The sequence below is a fragment of the Ictalurus furcatus genome, chromosome 1 (assembly GCF_023375685.1).
Source record: "Ictalurus furcatus strain D&B chromosome 1, Billie_1.0, whole genome shotgun sequence".
Taxonomy (NCBI): domain Eukaryota; kingdom Metazoa; phylum Chordata; class Actinopteri; order Siluriformes; family Ictaluridae; genus Ictalurus; species Ictalurus furcatus.
Genome location: NC_071255.1, coordinates 17442075 through 17460847, shown reverse-complemented (window position 1 = coordinate 17460847; position 18773 = coordinate 17442075). Strand labels below are relative to the sequence as shown.

Genomic DNA, 18773 nt, shown 5'->3' with positions numbered 1-18773 from the left:
GCAAGTACCCAAATGTAAGTACATGTACTTGTGGTATCGGTGCATCCCTACTCACGACTACTCGGATTTCCCATAGTTCTGGGGAAAGGTGGTAGATTGCAGAAACAACATTCATCACCTCACAAACATCCCCATCATTATTAAATAGTGTATTCATACCTCTGGTGTCATCTTGATGTTCATTACCATTGATTACGGGTTGGGGCTGCTGCACATTTCAGTTATGCCTCAGGAACCAATCAATTTCTGTAGACGTTTTAAAATGTAGAAGGATAGTTTAGTTATTCTGTGAAGGTTGATGTCTGTAGTGATGCACTCGATTTGCTTCTTTTTTCTTTTCTTTTTTTTTCTTTTTTTTGTAAAGCAAAATGTTTTATGTTTTATCATGAGCCAAGAAACAGTTTATTCAATGCTGGTTTTGTCATGCTGAAACAGAAACAAAAGAAATGTCCTGTTGAATTGTCTGATTATAAATGACACTAAAGTGATTTCTTACTGAATCCCGTTTATCTCATTTCTGCCTTCTCTCTTTGAGTTCAATTTAATTACAGCATAGTCTTTGACACAATATGACAATAGTGCAAATAACATTCTCTCTCTCTCTCTCTCTCTCTCTCACACACACACACAAAACCGGTCAAAAGTTTAGAGACACTTGACTGAAATGTTTCTCATGATCTTAAAAACCTTTTGATCTGAATGTGTATGATTAAATGCGTGAAATCAGTGTTGTAGACAAAAAAATATATAATTGTGCTAACACGTTCATTTCTTTCATTAGAAAACTAACATTTTATTTACAAAAATATATTTTTTTTTAAACGGTTGACTTGGAGAGAAATATTCTGAAAAGCAGCCAATGAGTGTCCAGTATAGGTGGGAACTCCTTTAATACTGTTTAAGCATCTCAGGGAGATTCCTCGAGAAATCGGTTGAGAAAATGCCAAGAATACATTTCTGGAAATTCTAGGCAAAAAAGGGCGTCTACTTTGAAGATGCTACAATATTAAATTCTTTTGATTTATTTGGGATTTTTTTTTATCACAACATAATTCCCATTATTATTCTAAAATGTGGGGGAGGGAAAAATATAAAAAATAAAGAATGAGTGTGTCTAAACTTTGGAATGTGTATATGTGTGTGTAAATATGAAATCAGTCCATACAGGATTTTGCGGATTTTTCATTTATTTATTTTGGTGATTGTTGCTGCCAAAATTTTTGCTGAGGCTTTTTTCAAAATTTGTGATGCAATTTGCAGGCCTATTTGTGTAATATAGTTCATTCCCACTGTATTAAAAAGGATCCTCCCAATGATGTTCCTATATATCATATAACACACTGCAGAATTGGTCAGAAAATGTTGATTTCTGAAATAAATCCATCTGAGGTACAGCAGTAAGTGAAAGTTTATGCATATTAATGCTGTGCTGGTCAGTGTAAAGAGGATGTTGACATACTTGTTCCTCAAGAATGTGCATTGCTCTAAATACAACACTGGTTTATAAACATACTCCATCTTCTGTACAAGTGAAACATGTACACTGTGTCCCATGACCTCTGTGTGTCAGACACCATGGACACATTTTATCCCTAGCACTCAAGCACCAGGGGTATAGAAATGTTGCCTATAAAAATCTATACAATCTTGTTGAAAGAGTCAACTATTTATTGTCCCAAGTTCTCATACTGTAAATAACAGTTCACATTCAAGGTTCCAGCAATACCTTAATTTAGGGTAAAGCCTAGAACAAGTTGAAGATCCCTGATTTTAGTGTCCTGGGAGTGGTAATCATGCCTCTTGAAGAGTTTATTTGCTCATTAGAGTCTCTGAGTGTTGAGTGGAGATTTAAGACACGCTGGCTCAAATCAGACGCTTGCAAACGCTTCACACCGTGGCTGTTGCAGTTGTGATCTTCAGCGTGTCTATCAGGTTGCGCTGACGAACCTTTTCACTCACTATTGTTTCCAGGTGAGAATCGGGAACCCATCCGCGATGCCTGTCTGATAGACGCGTTCCCTCCACCCAGCCTTCAGAAAGAGAAGGCAGTCATTAATATATTCATTCATTCATCCATCTGTTCGTTCATTTTCAGCTACCACTTTATCCAAAATATTTGGGCAAAAAATAATGTATTGCTGGAGATTAATCCAGTGGAATCTTATTAGATTGTGAAAAGTGGCTTCAAAATAAACACCAGACCTGTTTTCTAATCAACAGTCCCTAGGTTAATGTTATTGGTGCCCTGCCCATTGCATTGTATTTAAATATATATATATATATATATATATATATATATATATATATATATATATATATATATATATATATATATAAAAACTCAATAAAAATTAGAAGGGATTTAAAAGTGAAACCATTTGATGGTAAATTCCTAAAAAAAATTGTGTCTTTTATGTGATAGTGAAAAATCTTCCATAACATGTTTGTAGACAAGAAGAAAGTTTATACTTGATGTATGAACAGGATATGGTAACACTGAACAGATTCTCACCATCACTGCTCTGCTCATGAACCAGCAGAACGTCAGCTTTCTCCAGGCTGAGTTCATCAGGTTGCTGGGCTACAAAGGCTCTGATACACTGCATCTGTGGAATGTCTGTGTAGGAGGAAAGGCAAGATATTTCAGCAAACGGGTCTTGCATTGTTTTTATGACACGACTTCCTTTCTGTAAAGAAATGACACATACCCTGTGCGGCATTGAAGTCAATTTCAGGATGAGGGCGAGAGAGCGCAGAGATCCAGCGCAGTTTATCAGCCCTGCAGAAACAAGGAGATGGAATATCATCAGATGTAATATACCCTAGCACATTATTTAATATCTTGTATATATTTCAATACCTGGCTCACACTTTCATCTGAAAATAAACCTATTGTATTATACAGTGCTAGCAACTATAAAGTATCATGCATATTTGGTCCAGTCTGTCCATCCATCCATTTTCTGTACTGCTTATCCTGTACAGGGTCACGGGGGGGGACGATGACTCGGGGCATAAGGAGGGGACAACCCATCACAGGGCACAATCGCGCACACACTCACACTATGGACAATTTAGAGATGCCAATCAGCCTACAATGCATGTCTTTGGACTGGGGGAGGAAAATGAAATACCTGGGGAGAACATACAAACTTCACACACAGGGTGGTGGAGGCAGGAATAGAACTCCCAACTCTGAAGATGCATGACAAATGTGCTAACCACTAAGCCACCATGCCCCTTTGGTCTAGTCTATTAAAAACAAAATGAATGAATAAGCATTAAAGGAAGAATCCACCTTGAATGACTTAGAATTAAGATGATTTATTTTGTAATTCATTTCTTTCCTTGACATGTTGGTCTATTTTCAGTTTGGTTAGCGGTTTCCTACTTTACCCACAATGCCATTTGACCTGCTGATAGTGGTGCAAGTGAATGTAGCCCTTGCTTCATCTCTACCTAAAGAGAGTGATGCAGCGGCACTTTACTCTGTCCAGATGTCTCACCTTCTTACCTGTACCCTCTGCTCAAACAGATCAGCTTCCTGAGCTTCAACTTTCATCATCTCGTATGTTGCTAACTAGGCACTCAGCCATAACTCAACGCAAATGTGCCTTCTGAAACTAGAACTTTAAGTCTAATGATTGTTGTCTCCACAATGTCTGCACGGGATTTCTCATTAATATGACAATAAATGTTGCTGGAAAATGGAGAGTAAGAAAAGAAGCTTTTTAACTGCTAACAGCGAAACCTGTTAACATTTATATGTGAGATTGTTGAAATTGTTTCTCCTGTTAAACGACACTGCAACTGAGCTACTAATGCCCCCCCTGCCCCCCCCCCCCCCAATCATGACATCAGCATGCCAGACTAGTCCTAAATTCTTGGGGGGAAACAAAAAATACAACACCAACCAACAAATTAGTATCAGAATGACTATATTTCAATATTAAAACATTTAATGAGTTTCAGGGAGTTTTTTTTACACAGTGCACACACTCACTGTGTTTCTGATCGTAGTAGTAGGGCTCTTTGTGCCATGTGCAGACGGAAGAGATTCTTCTGTAGTGAATGAAGTTTGACTCTGCAGTTTTCAGCTCTCAGCTCTGTTACAGGAGCGTGATCAATCACTGTAAACCGACTGCCTCTACAAAAACAGAAGACACAGTAGTGTATTACTTGTAACAGCTTAGCAGATAATGTGTTACACAGTGTGTATACGTTAATGTATTTTATTTATATGAAATTTGAAAGAAAGATAGATTTTGAAACTTACTCTTTGGGTAATGAGAGAAGCAAATAGTCATTGAAGAGGTGTATATAGACACTTCTCTCTTTCTCCTTTAATGTGAAGTCTCTTAGCTCTGAAACTAGACCCTCTTTCACCAGCCTTCGTGACTGACTGATCAGTGGCAGAGTCTGATACACACATATACATATACACTTTATAGCCAAAAGTATGTAGATCCAAGACAATCACACCCTTATGTGGTTCTTCCTCAAACTGTTGCGACAAATGTGGAAACACACAATTGTATAGGATGTCTTTGTATGTTGTATCGTTATAGTTTCCCTTCACTGGAACTAAGAGGCTGAAACCTGTTCCAGCATGACAATGCCCTCTGCACAAATAAAATCCATGAAGACATGGTTAGCCAAGGTTGTTGTGGAAGATCTCAAGTGTCTTGCACAGAGCCCTGACCTCAACCCCACTGAACAGCTTTGGGATGAACTGGAACACTGACTGAACCCCAGGCCTCCTCAACCAACATCGGTGCCAAACCTCACTAATGCTCTCGTGGCTGAATGGACACAAAACCCCACCGCCACACCTCAAGGCCAAGTGGAAAGTCTTTTCAGGAGACTGGAGGTTATTATAATAGTAAAGTAGGACTAAATCATAATAGATGTATATCATAATGTTCAACAAGCACATATGGGTGTGCTGGTCGGGTGTCCAAATACTTTTGGCTATACAATGTTTATTGACATATTTCTTTTATGCTCATTTTTGTCTTCCAATGATTTCACAAAATGATTTTTACCTGTATATAAGATGATGTGTATATAATATATTATTATTATTATTATTATTATTATTATTACTACTATATATTGAAGTATAAAGTCAATACAATGAACAAAATGTAAAATGACTATATATATAAGTAAATGAAAAAAACAACAATATGACATACAATAAACAAAAGTAATAAATAAATAAATAAATAAATAAATAATAGCAATTTCTGCCAATTCATAAGGCTGCAAAAATAGCATTATGGGTACTAGCCTCACAGACATAATTATTAAATTGAATAAACTAATGAATTTAAGAGAATCCTTTAAACTTGATTAGTGTGTATTGCTTGAATAGACATGGAAATTGACTGTATTCACTGATACTGATATATCCCAGTGTCAGCCACACTGAGATGTTTAGTAATGTATTGTTTTTCAGGTACAGTAAATGTGGCACATGGCAAAGTGATTTTAAAACAGTTCAGAAAGTACAATCTATTTATACAGTGAGCTCTTTGGTCCTTAGCTATAGCCACTAACGCTGCTTCAATACCATTTTTACTCAAAATGGCATAAATATTAAGAGAATCTGGCAACTAATGCCTAGCACTATGTTCAATATGGTAAATAAGAGGCTAAAGCAATGAGCCTATATGTAAAAGAATGCAAGATCCCGGGCATACAGTGGATTTAATTTGAAAAACCCCTGTATATTGTTCGGGTTTATAATACTGAAATGGTCTAGAATATTTCAGAGTATCAGGGTTCCAGTTTTTATGCCACCCCTAATATATCAGTTATGATCTTTTCATAATTCCTTGCACTTTGGCAACACCACACAGTGCATTTTTTGTAAACCTTTTACCAACTGATGTTTTACTGCTAGGTCATAGTATAAAACTTGCATGCTTATAAAAATGCACCATGGGAGGCTCACACTGACCTTGCACTCAAAGTCCACCTTCGCGTTGAGGGACACCAGTGATTCAATGTTCTTCATCTGAGATATACTGTCATTACTGTCTTGAATCATCTGTACAGGAGATGAAGAATAACCGATTAACCCCTACAGTGTGTGTGTGTGTGTGTGTGTGTGTGTGTGTGTGTGTGTTTACCTTCTCCAGTAATTTCATGGCTTTAATTGCCTGTGCCTCATCCACTGTCTTAGGAGCTGTTCTCTTTACGATATTCTACCAGAATAGAGCAAGTGCAGGAAAGAAAGTGAAATAAAAATGTGACTTACAAAGTGAAGTAATATGTTATTTAAAAAGTACAGCCTGGATAGAGTTCAACATTTGCATTTGGCATGCAGTATTTATTTATTCATTGAATCATTTATTTAGTTTTAACACTCTGAAATGATTTTATAGCACAATTTTATAAGGCTGAGCTCATTGATCTCAGTGCAGTTGTCCTTTGTAAGAATAGTATGACTATGTTAGGCTATTGCAATGAGACGTTTCAAAGAAGACAAAGAAAAGAGAGGCGATGACACGCATGTGATTTAGTGAGATAGAGTACCTGTACTAGCAGTTTAAGCCGAGTAATTCTCTGGAATGGGAGGATGAGGAAGGAGCGTAAAGGAAGTCTCTGGCACTTGGGGCTTTGCTCCAACTTTTCCACGATGTGGCGAAATCCAGTATTCTCATTCCTGTAAAAGAGCCCATGGGGTAAGAAATTAAAATGAGAGCGGCAAAGAAGTAAAGAATAAAAACCACAGCAGTGCTATGCTGGTTATTTGTGTGGTAGCTGGGGAAAACCCATCACATGATTCAATTTTGATATTTTACACTATATACTGTGTATAGTTCTGAAAATAACATGCTTTTCTGTTTCTCTTTGCATGTATCTCAGCCACAAGTAAAGTTGTAGCATTGTAAAGTCTGATTAAACCCAAAAGTGAAAAGGAAAAGCATTTAACTATTCCACTGCACATTCAGGACATTTTTGGCAACCGGTTTCCAACAAACTAATCAATGTGTTACATTCAGCATGTGAAAAAATTCACACTCAGCTTATACGGTTTTAGACATCTATAGGCAAACCCATTGTTTTTAACCACGACATTTGTGAAACGGGCTTCTGAGCTGATGTGGTCTTTTTGCAAAAAAAAATCCTAGGCAAGATTAAAAATAAATGAAGCACTTGGCCCCCAGGGACAATTCCACCATTTCATGTGTTTTCATTATCCCTGATTGATTAGTGCCCTATTTATGTTGCCTGTTGGTCTTCTTTAGTTGCTGGAGCATTAATTGAAGCCAGGTTATATTTGTAGTTGGTCCTTTTATATTTGTTATTGTTTTTGTTTATGCACTGTGTTTTGATTATTTAGTACCTTTTCTTAGGGTTTCTTTCCTAGTTTTACTAAGTTTCTGATAGCCCTGGTACCTAGCGTATTTATTCCTCATGTTTGTTTTCCTGAGCCTGTTCCCTGTGTCTGTCTGCAAATAAAGAAGTTCTGCATTTTGTATCTGCCTCCATGGACTCGCATCATGACACATGGATGCAGCAGAACTTCAGCGCTGTCTTGGGAGAGGATTTTGGCTCTTGAGGTGAGGCGGAGATGTCTTAAGAGCCCGATCACTAACAGGAGGGACATTTTGGGGCAGTATGATAAACTGAACTAGGAGTGGGTTTGAGCTCAGAGTTGGAGGCTCTCCGCTACCCTCTCACCCCACCCCACTTAGATCGTCAGCCCTCCCCCATCCCCCACCCCCCACCCCACCAGCTGAGGATGCCTCTCTACTTCTGGGTTCCGCTGAGGACGCCTCTCGGCTTCCGTGTTCTGCTGAGGATGCCTCTCTGCTTCTGTGTTCCGCTGAGGACATCGCTCTGCTTCCGTGTTCCGCTGAGGATGCCCCTCTGCTTCTGTGTTCCACTGAGGATGCCTCTTGGCTTCCACGTTCCACTGAGGACACCTCTCTGCTTCCGTGTTCCACTGAAGATGTCGCTCTGCTTCTGTGTTCCGCTGAGGACGTCGCTCTGCTTCCGTGTTCCACTGAGGATATCGATCTGCTTCCGTGTTCCACTGAGGACGCCTCTCTGCTTCCGTGTTCCACTGAGGACATCGATCTGCTTCCGTTTTGCCCCCCTGCCCTTCCCAGCTGGTGTATTTAACCACCCACCCACCCCTGTTGGCGGCACAGCGCTGCTCCCTTGCTCAGCTGGGGATGTTGCTCTGCCTCCTGTCTCAGCTGAGGACGTCACCCCTTCCCCTTGCTCAGCCTCCTTTTTTTCCATCGTCATCACTCCCCCCTCTGGTCTCGCCGTGGTCGTCACTCCCCCCTCTGGCCTCGCTGTCATTGTAGCTTCCCCCTCAGGCCTTGCTGCAGTTCCTTCTTTAAGTCCCTCTGACTGGTGGCACTTCAGGAGCCATGCCTTGGGGAGGTCTCTATCATGGCCCCCAGGGACAACTCCACCTTTGGCCACTGGAGGGCCCCCTGACTGCCCTTGCAGAACTCCTTCCGCTGTCTTCTTCCATTTCATGTCTCAACCATTCTCATGTGTTTTGTTTGTGTTTCGGCCTCTCATTTTTGTTGTTTTTATGCACTGTATTTTGATTATTTAGTACTTTTTCTTTGGGTTTATTTTCTAGTTCCTATGCTTCTGATAATGCTGGTTCCTAGTGTGTCTTTCCTTGTGTTTGTTGTCGTGACAGTTTCCCTGAGTCTGTTTCCTGTGTCTGTCTACAATAAAAAAAGTTCTGCATATGCATCCGCCTATAAAGTTGAGGTGTCAAAGTATTTCATAGGCAGAAACCCATGATTCCCCCCCTTTTTGGCCATTTGCCAGAATTCACAGATACAACAGCCAGTGGGTTTTCCCAGACATCCAATCAGTTTTCCCAGACTGCCACACATTTAAACTCTAAAGTATCTACATGGATGAAGCTCACATTAATCTTTGATATGTCTTGTCTTGGTATGACTGGTTGGTGAGGTAGGGTACATAGACTGCTCGGAATCGTGAACAGTGTTTGATGATGATGTCACACACGGTAAAACTCATTATGTCACTTTCCACTCTTTCCTCCAGCTGAGAGAAGAAGCTGCACAACACAATAGAATTAGAGATTAGAAAAGAGTAAACAAAATAATGAACAAAATCTTGTAGAGAACAGATTCAATTACTGTGAGGATGTCAGTATTACATCACTATCAGCCAATACCAGAAACCTTCTCAATTCTACAGCTCTAAATTCATCCTTTCCGAGATGGGACTACTTTTTCATAGGGAAGAATTCATGTTTATGCTTCACCAGTAGACATATTAACATAGTATAGGCTCAGTTTTTGCCTTTCAGATGAATAGCAAAGCCTTCAAGAAGGTGAACGTCTCTGGATTTTTTTATTTATTTATTTTTTTACTGCATTTCTTTAGTGATGGAAGGTTGGATAAAAGTACATAAGAGCAGTTTTGATAACATTGTCATGTCTGTTTCATCCCCAACTATTGTTAGAGTATAATGGCCATAGTTCTGAAGTCATGTCCTTAGATGTCCTTGTTTTGAAGTAAAGAATTTACCATTTTGATAACTCAGAATTATAAGATCCTATCTCACTGAGGTTTTTTATTTTTTATTTTGCTAAAACGAGCTCATGTTTCAGATTAATTCTTGACATGCCGCTGAATATTTTACACCAAAGTACTGCTTAAAAGTATAATAAATAAAGTCGAAATGTTAGGGTTAGATTAAAAGTTGCATATGCTTCGAACTTATGGATGGTTATGGAGTATTAACCAATAGTGCACTGATTCAATGAATGCAATCTGCATGCTGAACCACGAGCACCCTTATGGCATAGTAATGTTCAATCTTACCTGTGACTGATGGCTCTGACATCACTGAGTTTAGAAAACAGCCAGTTTTTGTCTTGTGAAGTCAAGAGGATGTTGAGCTGTTTGCACTTGACAAAGTGCTCTACTACAATGTCCAGACTGCTGCAGTACGATGACTCAGATGTCACCACTTCAAATCTCACCTACAACAGACAACAGGTAATCAAATTTTTGCTTTGTAAACCAGGAGAAAACTCTAATCCAACCTCGCACTTGGACTAAAGCAGTACAGTACCTCCTGTAAGCGTCTCTCATCCTCACTGAGGTGTTTGAGATCAGGGTTGCTGCTCACTCCGGGCAGGTCCTGCCACAGCATGGGCGAGGAGGCAAACGACATGGACAGCCGAGGTGATGGGGGCCTCTGAGGAGTGTCATGAGGTATGGCCAACAACACACTCCCACTGGAGAAAGAGTTTGTATGGGATATGGAATGGGGGTGAAGCACAGGAGGAAGAGATGGGAGGGGCCGGCGAGCCAGAATAGGAGAATGAGATGGAGATGAGGATGCTGAGAAAGAATGGACGTCCCCAGACACAGAGCTAGCATCAGAATGAGACTGATGAATGAGCTCCCTGTTCTGGACCACCTCGCTGTACTGCTGATACAACTGGGCATCTGAAAGAGACAGAGAGACATGAGGCCTTGGTTAAGTAAATAATGTAAGTAAACAGGGACCTTATTAAAGTCTTTTGGATTATTTGACTTTGAATAACAAAATGATTGACATATAAAGCATACTCAGTGATGCAACATGTTCAGGCAACACTACTGTGTAGAAACAATGACAAATTCAACACAGACCAGTTAGAATTCAAGTGCAACTCAACAGCTGTTGTGCAGGTTTACATGCACAAACCTGCCCATACTGAGGAAAGAGAAACAAGCACACAACTCAAGGACTCTTCTTCTTTTCAACAAATATAAACACAAAAAAAGTTTAAAAAAAAAAAAATTTCTGTTGGTGCTTTTTTAAATATACATTTATACTCCACTTCAGCTATGGAAACAGTTACATATCAGCAATTCCTTGGGGTATGTGCACATATTTGGCTAATTAGCCAGAGTTTATTCTCACAGAAATGTTCATGAATAAAAATGTGTGGTGTTTAATGTGCACATCTGTGTGGGCCAAATTATATTGTACCTTAAAACGTGCTCTCCTAGCCTATAATTCCCCTCTGCAAACAGATATACAGGTAGAGTTTATGGTAGAATATAACCTACAATATTAAACTTCTATGTTCTTTTACATTTCCATGTAAAACAACACAAAATTATTACGCAATAATAATATAAGAAAAAGTGGAGGTGTGTAACTATCCATATTTCACTGGAATTTGGAAAGATGAATCATCTCAGCTCTGTGGGAAAGTGACAGATCAGCTCTCTGAGGGCCAGAAGTGCTTGTGTCAGAAGGCACAGCACAAAATACAACTTGACGCATCTGCAAAATGGGACACTCCTACTAAATTCATTCTGAATTAAATGCATCTCATGGGTGGGAAAAAGTTTAGTACATCAAACAGCACTTCCTATTACTTCACACCATTTTGTGCTGACTTCCCACTTTTTTGTGAAATCCTCCCTCAAATGAATATGTACATGGAAAAGGACATACTTTGCGTGAAGCCTCGTGCACATGGCACAAACATTTTTGTATATCTGGCCCTATAGCCAAAAGTAAACAAACTCACTGTAATATTTTGATTTCCTCATTTTTGTCCTGCTAAGTGTTTCTTTACCAGACCTGGAAGAGATAGAGAAACGAGTTATATATAATAAGAGCCAAGATGGATAGATGAATAGACAGATGGACTGATGAATTGCTCAAAGTAAAACACATTCACACCAATAATTTCTCATCAAATTTCATTTAATTCACTGATATAGAAGGTTTACTTGCCTCAAATCTAAGTCATTCCATGTGCTACTCAGATCGTCATATTCATCATCTGCACAAGAGAATTATGGCAGAATTTACCACTAGACATCATACAACAAAGAATAATAGCATTGCCAGTATCAATAAAGTGATACTATCAATAGTATGTAGTAATAACACCGTGAATGTAGTTTAACACAGACAATTATGACAATTCAGTGACTGGTTCAATAAACGTGCCTTCAAATGAGATGATTTGTTCAAGATTAGTAAATTAAAGCAAGGCAGCTGTGTTGCAGACAGTCTCAAACTGAGTGATCTCGATTAATATCATGTGCCACACCTAAACTATCCTAGAGATCTCAGACCTGAATGCAGTGCACTTGCTTTGTCAGGTTTAGACATTTGTGAGTCATCTTGAGGCCACTGTCAACAAACCAAACTATCCAATCTTTACTCAATATTAATAGTCCATTTTCATGCAATAGTAGCAGAGTACCTGCAATCACTTAAGGAAATGTGATGCCCACTGGAGCTGCTTTATGAAAATGATTTTATCTTGGTGAATTCCGTCATATGTCACGATTAATACACATCTAAAATATTACAGGTTGTTAAGTGAGATCCAAATCTTGGAAGAGATTTTTTTTTATTTTTCTTTGTAAAATCAACCATGATGACACTTCATTTATCATGAAAACCTCTTCATGATTACACATGTATCCTAAAATATAAGCTTGTTCATTTATAAAATAGAACTCTCAGTGGGGTTTGGGTTTAGTGACTTCTACCTGTGACGCAAAGCGTTCACTCGGGAAAAAGCAGAAGAACCTTAAAATGGTTTTATTTTTTAAAAATGTAAGCGCGTTATTTGTTGGTGTTCTATGCTTTAGTCTCTTGTTTCCCTGAGCTTGCTTGACCTGATAACTTGATATATATTTTGCAAAACAGCAAAAAAATAAAGATGTTTCTTTACAAGAGCATTATGCCCTAAACAAAAATGTGTAATAAAAGTGTTTAAAAGTGTCTTTACTGATTTACACCCTGTAAGAATCTAAACTGCACACTTTTAAAACATATTGAAATGACATCCTCCCAGTTTACAACCAGCCTCCTCTCACCTGTTTTGAAGACTCGGGTTCTGCGGTCTCTTCCGATTCCTACTCCCTCCTCCTCCTCTTCATTCACTTTTTGTACTGTCTTTCGGAACCCAGTCCTCCTTCCCCATACTTCACTCCCCAATTCTTTGAAGCTGTTAGAGCCTAGAATGTTCCACTTTGCTTTTTTCTTCGTTTTTTTCTCATTCTTACTGCTTCCCTCCTTGTCTGTCTCATTATCAGAAGAGAGACTGTGCAGGTCTGGACTGGTGGAGAGTAGATACAGTTCTTCTTCTCCCTCTGACTGCCCCTCTACCTGTAAGAGAATTTCATTTCCTACCAGTATATCTGTCTTCGTGTCCTCTGGTTTGTAATGCACTAACTCAGGGTCTATGCATTTTCTGTCATGATTGTGCTTGCGGGGTTTCTGGACAATGCCATACAGGGGTGAGTCTCCATGACTTTCAGTCTCAGCTGGAGCTCCATCACCTGCCTGCTCAGTAAGCATGCTTGGCTGAGGTACGATAAGGGTACCGTCTTCAGTAGAATCCAAGATCTCGCTGAGCACATTCTTAGCCCATTTGACATGTGGAGCAGCAGAGAAGCGCTTCGTATCCTCTGCACTCTCTGGCTCCTCTAAATGGCAGCTACTTTGCAGTTCATTTTGTCCTTCCACATGGATTTCTCCATCTGTCATTTTCATCTGAGCATTTCCATGATCCTCAATCTGAGTCAATGTCTCAGTAGATTCTGTTTGGCAGGGTTCAGTGTCTTTTTCTGCAATTATATCACCACTAATTACCAAGTCCTCTGATGGGGTAACTTCTTTGGTCATTTGGTGAGATTCTGTATTATCACATTTAGAGTCATCGCTGCTTGACATGTCCTCCTCAGACACACTGAGGCCATGGTTTGTGCTTGTGCTTTCTGCCTCTGTGTCTCTGTTTGGTGCTTCATCCTGATCACCACCAACACCACCCATTTCCGAAGATAAGTCCTGACTGGTCTCCTCCCGCTCCATGTGATCCAAGAGTAGGTTTTGGTTGAATCCTGACCTGGGAAGAATTTGACCAACCACACAAAAGACAGTGACTGCGTGGTCACTTCTCTCTTTGGTCATTCTGGTTTCAATCTCTCCCTCACTTTGGTGGGTGCTTGTGGGTGACAGCCTAGCTAGATCCTCTCTATCTCCACCAGCCCAGAATTCTGTACAGTCCTCAAACCTCTCTGCCTCTGTCTCGTCTTCTTCTGCACCACTGGACACAGTCACAAAACCATCATCTCCTGATGTCACTTTGTCCTGCCATTCTTCGCGGGCTCCCTCACTTCCCTCTTCACCCTCAGAGTTAACATATCTATCGCTCCCTTGCTCTTCCTCTCTGTCACTCCCCTCCATGTTATCAGACACATGTTCTGCCTCCGTCTGGTAGGGCACATCTAACCAAGCTTCATTATCAAAGACCATCTCATCACTTACTATCATTTCTTCCAAATTCTCAGTATCAACATCCTTCATAAGCTCAGCAGCACTATCTAGTTCCCTGTGCCTGTCTTCCAGCAATAATTTTACTCCTCCATTCTTCCTTTCTGTTGACATGTCTGTGGACATTTCTTCTTCACCTCTTGATGTCTTTTGCTCTTTGTATCTCTGTGCATATCTCTCCCTGGCTTGCTCTCTCTCTTTAAAGTCTCCCTGTAATGACTCTGTTCTCTCTCTTCCTGATCCAGGCTCCAGCCACATTTTCCTGCGTGGTCTCATTTTGCGCGCAGATTTTTCTCTTTCTTTCTCTCTTTCCATCTCAGTTTCCTCTTTTTCAAAGCCTTCTCTTACCTCTTCTTTCCTTAGCCCCCATGCTATATGCTGTACTTCTTCACTTCTCTTTTTCTCCCCGTCACTCTCAGAAGCTCTCATTCTCTCTTCAAAGCTATCTTTAATTCTCTTTTGATGGTCACCCTCTACATCACTTCCTGGCATCCACTCTTTGCTTCTTTGGGCTTCCTCCTGTATCTTCCTGTCTGACTCCCTCTGTGTTTGACTACTTCTTCCTGTCGTTTCTTCCTCATAACAGTTTCGTCTCTGTCTGTCTGCCCATTCCGGATATGTGTCCATCTCCCTCTCTGCAGGAGGTCTGCGTGCTCCCTCTCTCTCATACTCCCTCCTCATTCTTTCATTTAATTCTTTTTCTCTTCTTCTATCTTCAGTGCCCCTTAATCGATCCCTCGGTCCATCAGGTCCTCTCTCTTCTCTGGGCCAATCCCTCTCTCTTACGTCTCTCTCTCTGTATCTCTCCATCATCCCTTCTTTATTCCCTTCCCTCTTGTTAAATCGCAAAGCTGTTTCTTTCTCCTTTCTTCTCTCTCTTTCCTTCTGCCTTTCCACCTCCCTGCGCCGCTCTTTTTCTGTCAATTTGATGATGGTTGTTCCTTTTTCATTGTCTAGCTCAAGCCTAGCATCAAGTCTGGTTGTCACAGCATCCTCCTCCCTTGTTACCTGTCTCTCCTTTTCCCCATCCGTATCACCCTCACTCTTTGTGTATCTGTGTCTCTCTTTCTGCACTCCCCTCCTCCTTCCATCTCTCTCCTCTCTGTCTGAAAAGTTATCTCTTTCTTTCATTATAATTCTTGTTGGTTGTAGAGACTCAAACCGGTCTTCTCTGTCTCTGGGTCTGTCTCGAACTTGGTCTTTTTCTCGCCTTTTTGAGATCTGTTGGTCACTGCCACTGACCTCTGTGTATCTCTCTACTCTTCTTTCCCTCTTACCAGGGTCCCACCTTATTCGGTCTAAATCCGCCTCCTCTAATCTTCTTCCTGCATTTCTTTTCATCTCTTCCTTTAATCTTCTTCTCTCAATCTCTCTCTGCCCTTCCATTTCTCTGTACCTCTGGGTATCTTTGTCAGCCTTTTTAGCTCGTTCTCTTTCTCTCTCTCTTTCAATTTCAATCATGTTTAATTCCCTCGACCTACCAGTACCTATCTCCACCAATTTCTCACTATTCAGATCAACAGAATGTCTCGGTCTTCTTTCTCTTTCGTTACTTTGTCTCATAGTCCTGGGGAAAGTGTCTCCCTTCTCTCTTTCTCTGTACTCTTCATGCTGTTGTATAGAGGTAACTCGTCCATTTGTATATCTGCCCTCCTCTCTCCTTCGGTCCCTTTCTCTCAAGTTCATTTCATCTGCTCTACCTTTAAATTGAAAAAATCTCTCCCTTTCTCTGTGGTCTTGTTCCACATCCCTCCTTCCCTCTCTTGGTCTGTCTTGTATTCTGTCCATCGCTCTAGCTCTCCAGTCTTCCCCTCCCCTCTCTCGTTCAACTTGGATTTTTGGACCAGCTTGAGGTCTGGTCTTACAACTTATCCACTCATTTGATTGATTGCCCCTGTCAGGAGTAGCTGGGCTGCGTGGCAGTTGTAAAGAATCCTCGATGGTCCGATTTGTGCGTTTGGTTCCCATGGCAACATAATTTAGACAACCTGTCAGGGATAATTATATTTACTGACATTCACTGTTTGTTTATTGTTGTACGTATGTTAAACTGAATATTGATTTAACTACTATGTAAAAGTTTTAGAAAAGCAGGTACCAGACACAAAATAACAAAACAGGCACAAGAATATGAAAAGTCTTATGACGAATGTTTTCTAAGCTAATATACAAGGGCATAATATGTGTATATTTAATTAAATTGGTCCAGTTCTTGAATTGAACTGTATAAGAGTTGCAGAATGTGTATGTCTCAAAAGGAGCTTTAGATTTCCTAGGAAAATTATGCATTAACGAAAACATCAGCACAACAGCCCATTTCAAGAAATGACCACAAAAATCTCTATTAAAGCAATGCACAACCCCAATTCCAAAACAATTGGGATGCTGTGTAAAATGTAAATAAAAACAGAATGCAATGATTTGCAAATCTCATAAACCCACATTATTCACAATAGAACATAGAAAACATATCAAATGTTATAATTAAACTGAGTAAATGTACAATTAAAAAAAAAATTATAAGGTCATTTTTAATTTGATGGCCGCAACAGGTCTCAAAAATCTTGGGACGGGGCAACAAAAGGCTGGAAAAGTAAGTGTTACTAAAAAGAAACATCTGGAGGTTAATTGGCAACAGGTGAGTAACATGACTGGGTATAAAAAGAGTATCTCTGAGAGTCTTTCAGAAGTAAAGCTGGGCAGAGGTTCACCAATCTGCAAAAACTGCGTCTACAATTTGAGGAACAATTTCAGAATAATGTTCCTCAACGTAAAATTGCGAAGACTATGAATATCTCATCAACTACAGTACATAATATCATCAAAAGATTCAGAGAATCTAGAGAAATCTCTGTGCATTAGGGACAAGGGTGACAATCAATATTACATGCCCATGATCTTCGGGCCCTCAGGCGGCACTGCATTAAAAACAGACATGATTCTGTAATGGAAATCACTGCATGGGCTCAGAAACATCTCCAGAACTCACTGTCTGTGAACACAGTTCACCGTCCCATCCACAAATGCTGGTTAAAGCTCTATCATGCAAAGAAGAAGCCATGTGTGAACATGATCCAGAAACGCTGCCGTCTTCTCTGGGCCAAAGCTCATTTAAAATGGACTGAGGCAAAGTGGAAAACTGTTCTGTGGTCTGACAAGTCGAAATTTTTAATTATTTTTGGAAACCATGGACGCCGCGTCCTCTAAACTAAAGAGGACTAAAGAGAAGATGGACCATCCGGCTTTTATCAGCGCTCAATTCAAAAGCCTGCATCTCTGATGGTATGGCGGTTCATTAGTGTCTATGGAATGGGCAGCTTGCACATCTGGAAAGGTACCATTAATGCTGAAAGGTTTATACAGGTTTTAGAGCAACATATGCTTCCATCCAGATTCCATCCCATTTTACTTCTGACAGACTCTTCCTCTCTAAGATACTCTTTTTATACCCAATCATGTTACTGACCTGTTGCCAATTAAAGTAGCTAGTTACAAAGTGTTCCTCCATCTGTTTCTTTTTAGTAAAATTTACTTTTCCAGCCTTTTGTTGCCCCGTCCCAACTTTTTTGAGACGTGTTATGGCCATCAAATTCAAAATTACCTTCTTTTTTTCTTAAAATGATACATTTACTCAGTTTAAACATTCTGTTTTCATTTACGGTTTACAAGTGTCCCAACTTTTTTGGAATTATGATTAACATTATGACATATTATGTATAGTTAGTAAATTTGTTCACTTTGTCAGGACCACAATCCAATCCATACCAAGAACCATTTAAAAACATCTTATACCTTACATTTTAAAGTGATATACCTTAGTACAACCAATTACTTCACTTTAATTAAACTAACAATGTAAGGCCACTGAAAATAATCATCAACAACGAAAATGTTAACATGGCTGACAATGTTATGAGTAAATCAAAGTTGATATGCCAACAGCACTGCTAACTTCAGTCAAACGGAAACATTTACTTATCAGTCTTTGAGTCAATCACAGTTTGGTCAGTTTTAGAATGTAAAAGGAAAAATGTTAAGGACTTTTCACATAAATCTCACCTTAGCAGTGTCTTTGGGGAAAAAAAGTGTTCTCCTTCTCCTACTTTCCCTCTCTCGCCGAAGAACTAACAGGAATTGCACAACACACAAATGTTCCACATACCTGCGCGTGCTCACTGAGTGGATCAGTGTGGAGAGTGAGATAAATGTTTTACTGATAATCTTGATTGACCTACATCTTTCTTAACTCATTCTGTTCTTCAAAATCATAAGCTCCAAATGTTTACTCCACTGACAGAAGTTTTTCGACGCGTTCCACTCTGTCAGGGTTCCTTCCCCTCCTCCCTCCTCAAATTCCCAAACAAGTCTGAACAGAGAGACATGGATCCTCCCTCCTCTTCCTTCTCACTTTCTCTGCCACTTGGACATAAAGAACAGAGGAACACACATC

The 18773-nt window shown here is 39.8% G+C and overlaps 1 protein-coding gene across 2 annotated transcripts; it reads right to left on the bottom strand.

Moving 5' to 3' along the window:
- Positions 1-1056: 1056 nt before the first annotated feature.
- Positions 1057-18702, bottom strand: arhgef5 (Rho guanine nucleotide exchange factor (GEF) 5). 2 transcript variants are annotated; one of them, XM_053630209.1, is made up of 15 exons: positions 18383-18458; positions 12865-13895; positions 11765-11813; positions 11556-11608; positions 10097-10476; positions 9844-10004; positions 8918-9070; positions 6544-6673; positions 6138-6212; positions 5966-6055; positions 4277-4419; positions 4004-4147; positions 2709-2779; positions 2513-2617; positions 1057-2030 (listed from the first exon to the last, which is right to left on the bottom strand). In XM_053630209.1, exons 2-15 carry the CDS (start codon positions 13859-13861, stop codon positions 1888-1890), a joined length of 2694 nt encoding a protein of 897 aa, XP_053486184.1. In that variant the 5' UTR covers positions 13862-13895; positions 18383-18458; the 3' UTR covers positions 1057-1887. The 2 variants fall into 2 exon arrangements, with proteins under 2 accessions (XP_053486184.1, XP_053486183.1); XM_053630208.1 differs by having other exon boundaries at positions 1075-2030; positions 12865-16311; positions 18383-18702.
- Positions 18703-18773: the final 71 nt, after the last annotated feature.

Excerpts from the sequence above, each read along its gene's own strand:
- arhgef5 (XM_053630208.1), bottom strand. The coding sequence starts at position 16,291 with ATGGGAACCAAACGCACAAATCGGACCATCGAGGATTCTTTACAACTG. Across the intron at positions 11,814-12,864 it reads AACCCGAGTCTTCAAAACAG|ATGATGAATATGACGATCTG; the intron begins GTGAGAGGAGGC and ends TCTCTTGTGCAG. Across the intron at positions 11,609-11,764 it reads TGGAATGACTTAGATTTGAG|GTCTGGTAAAGAAACACTTA; the intron begins GCAAGTAAACCT and ends TATCTCTTCCAG.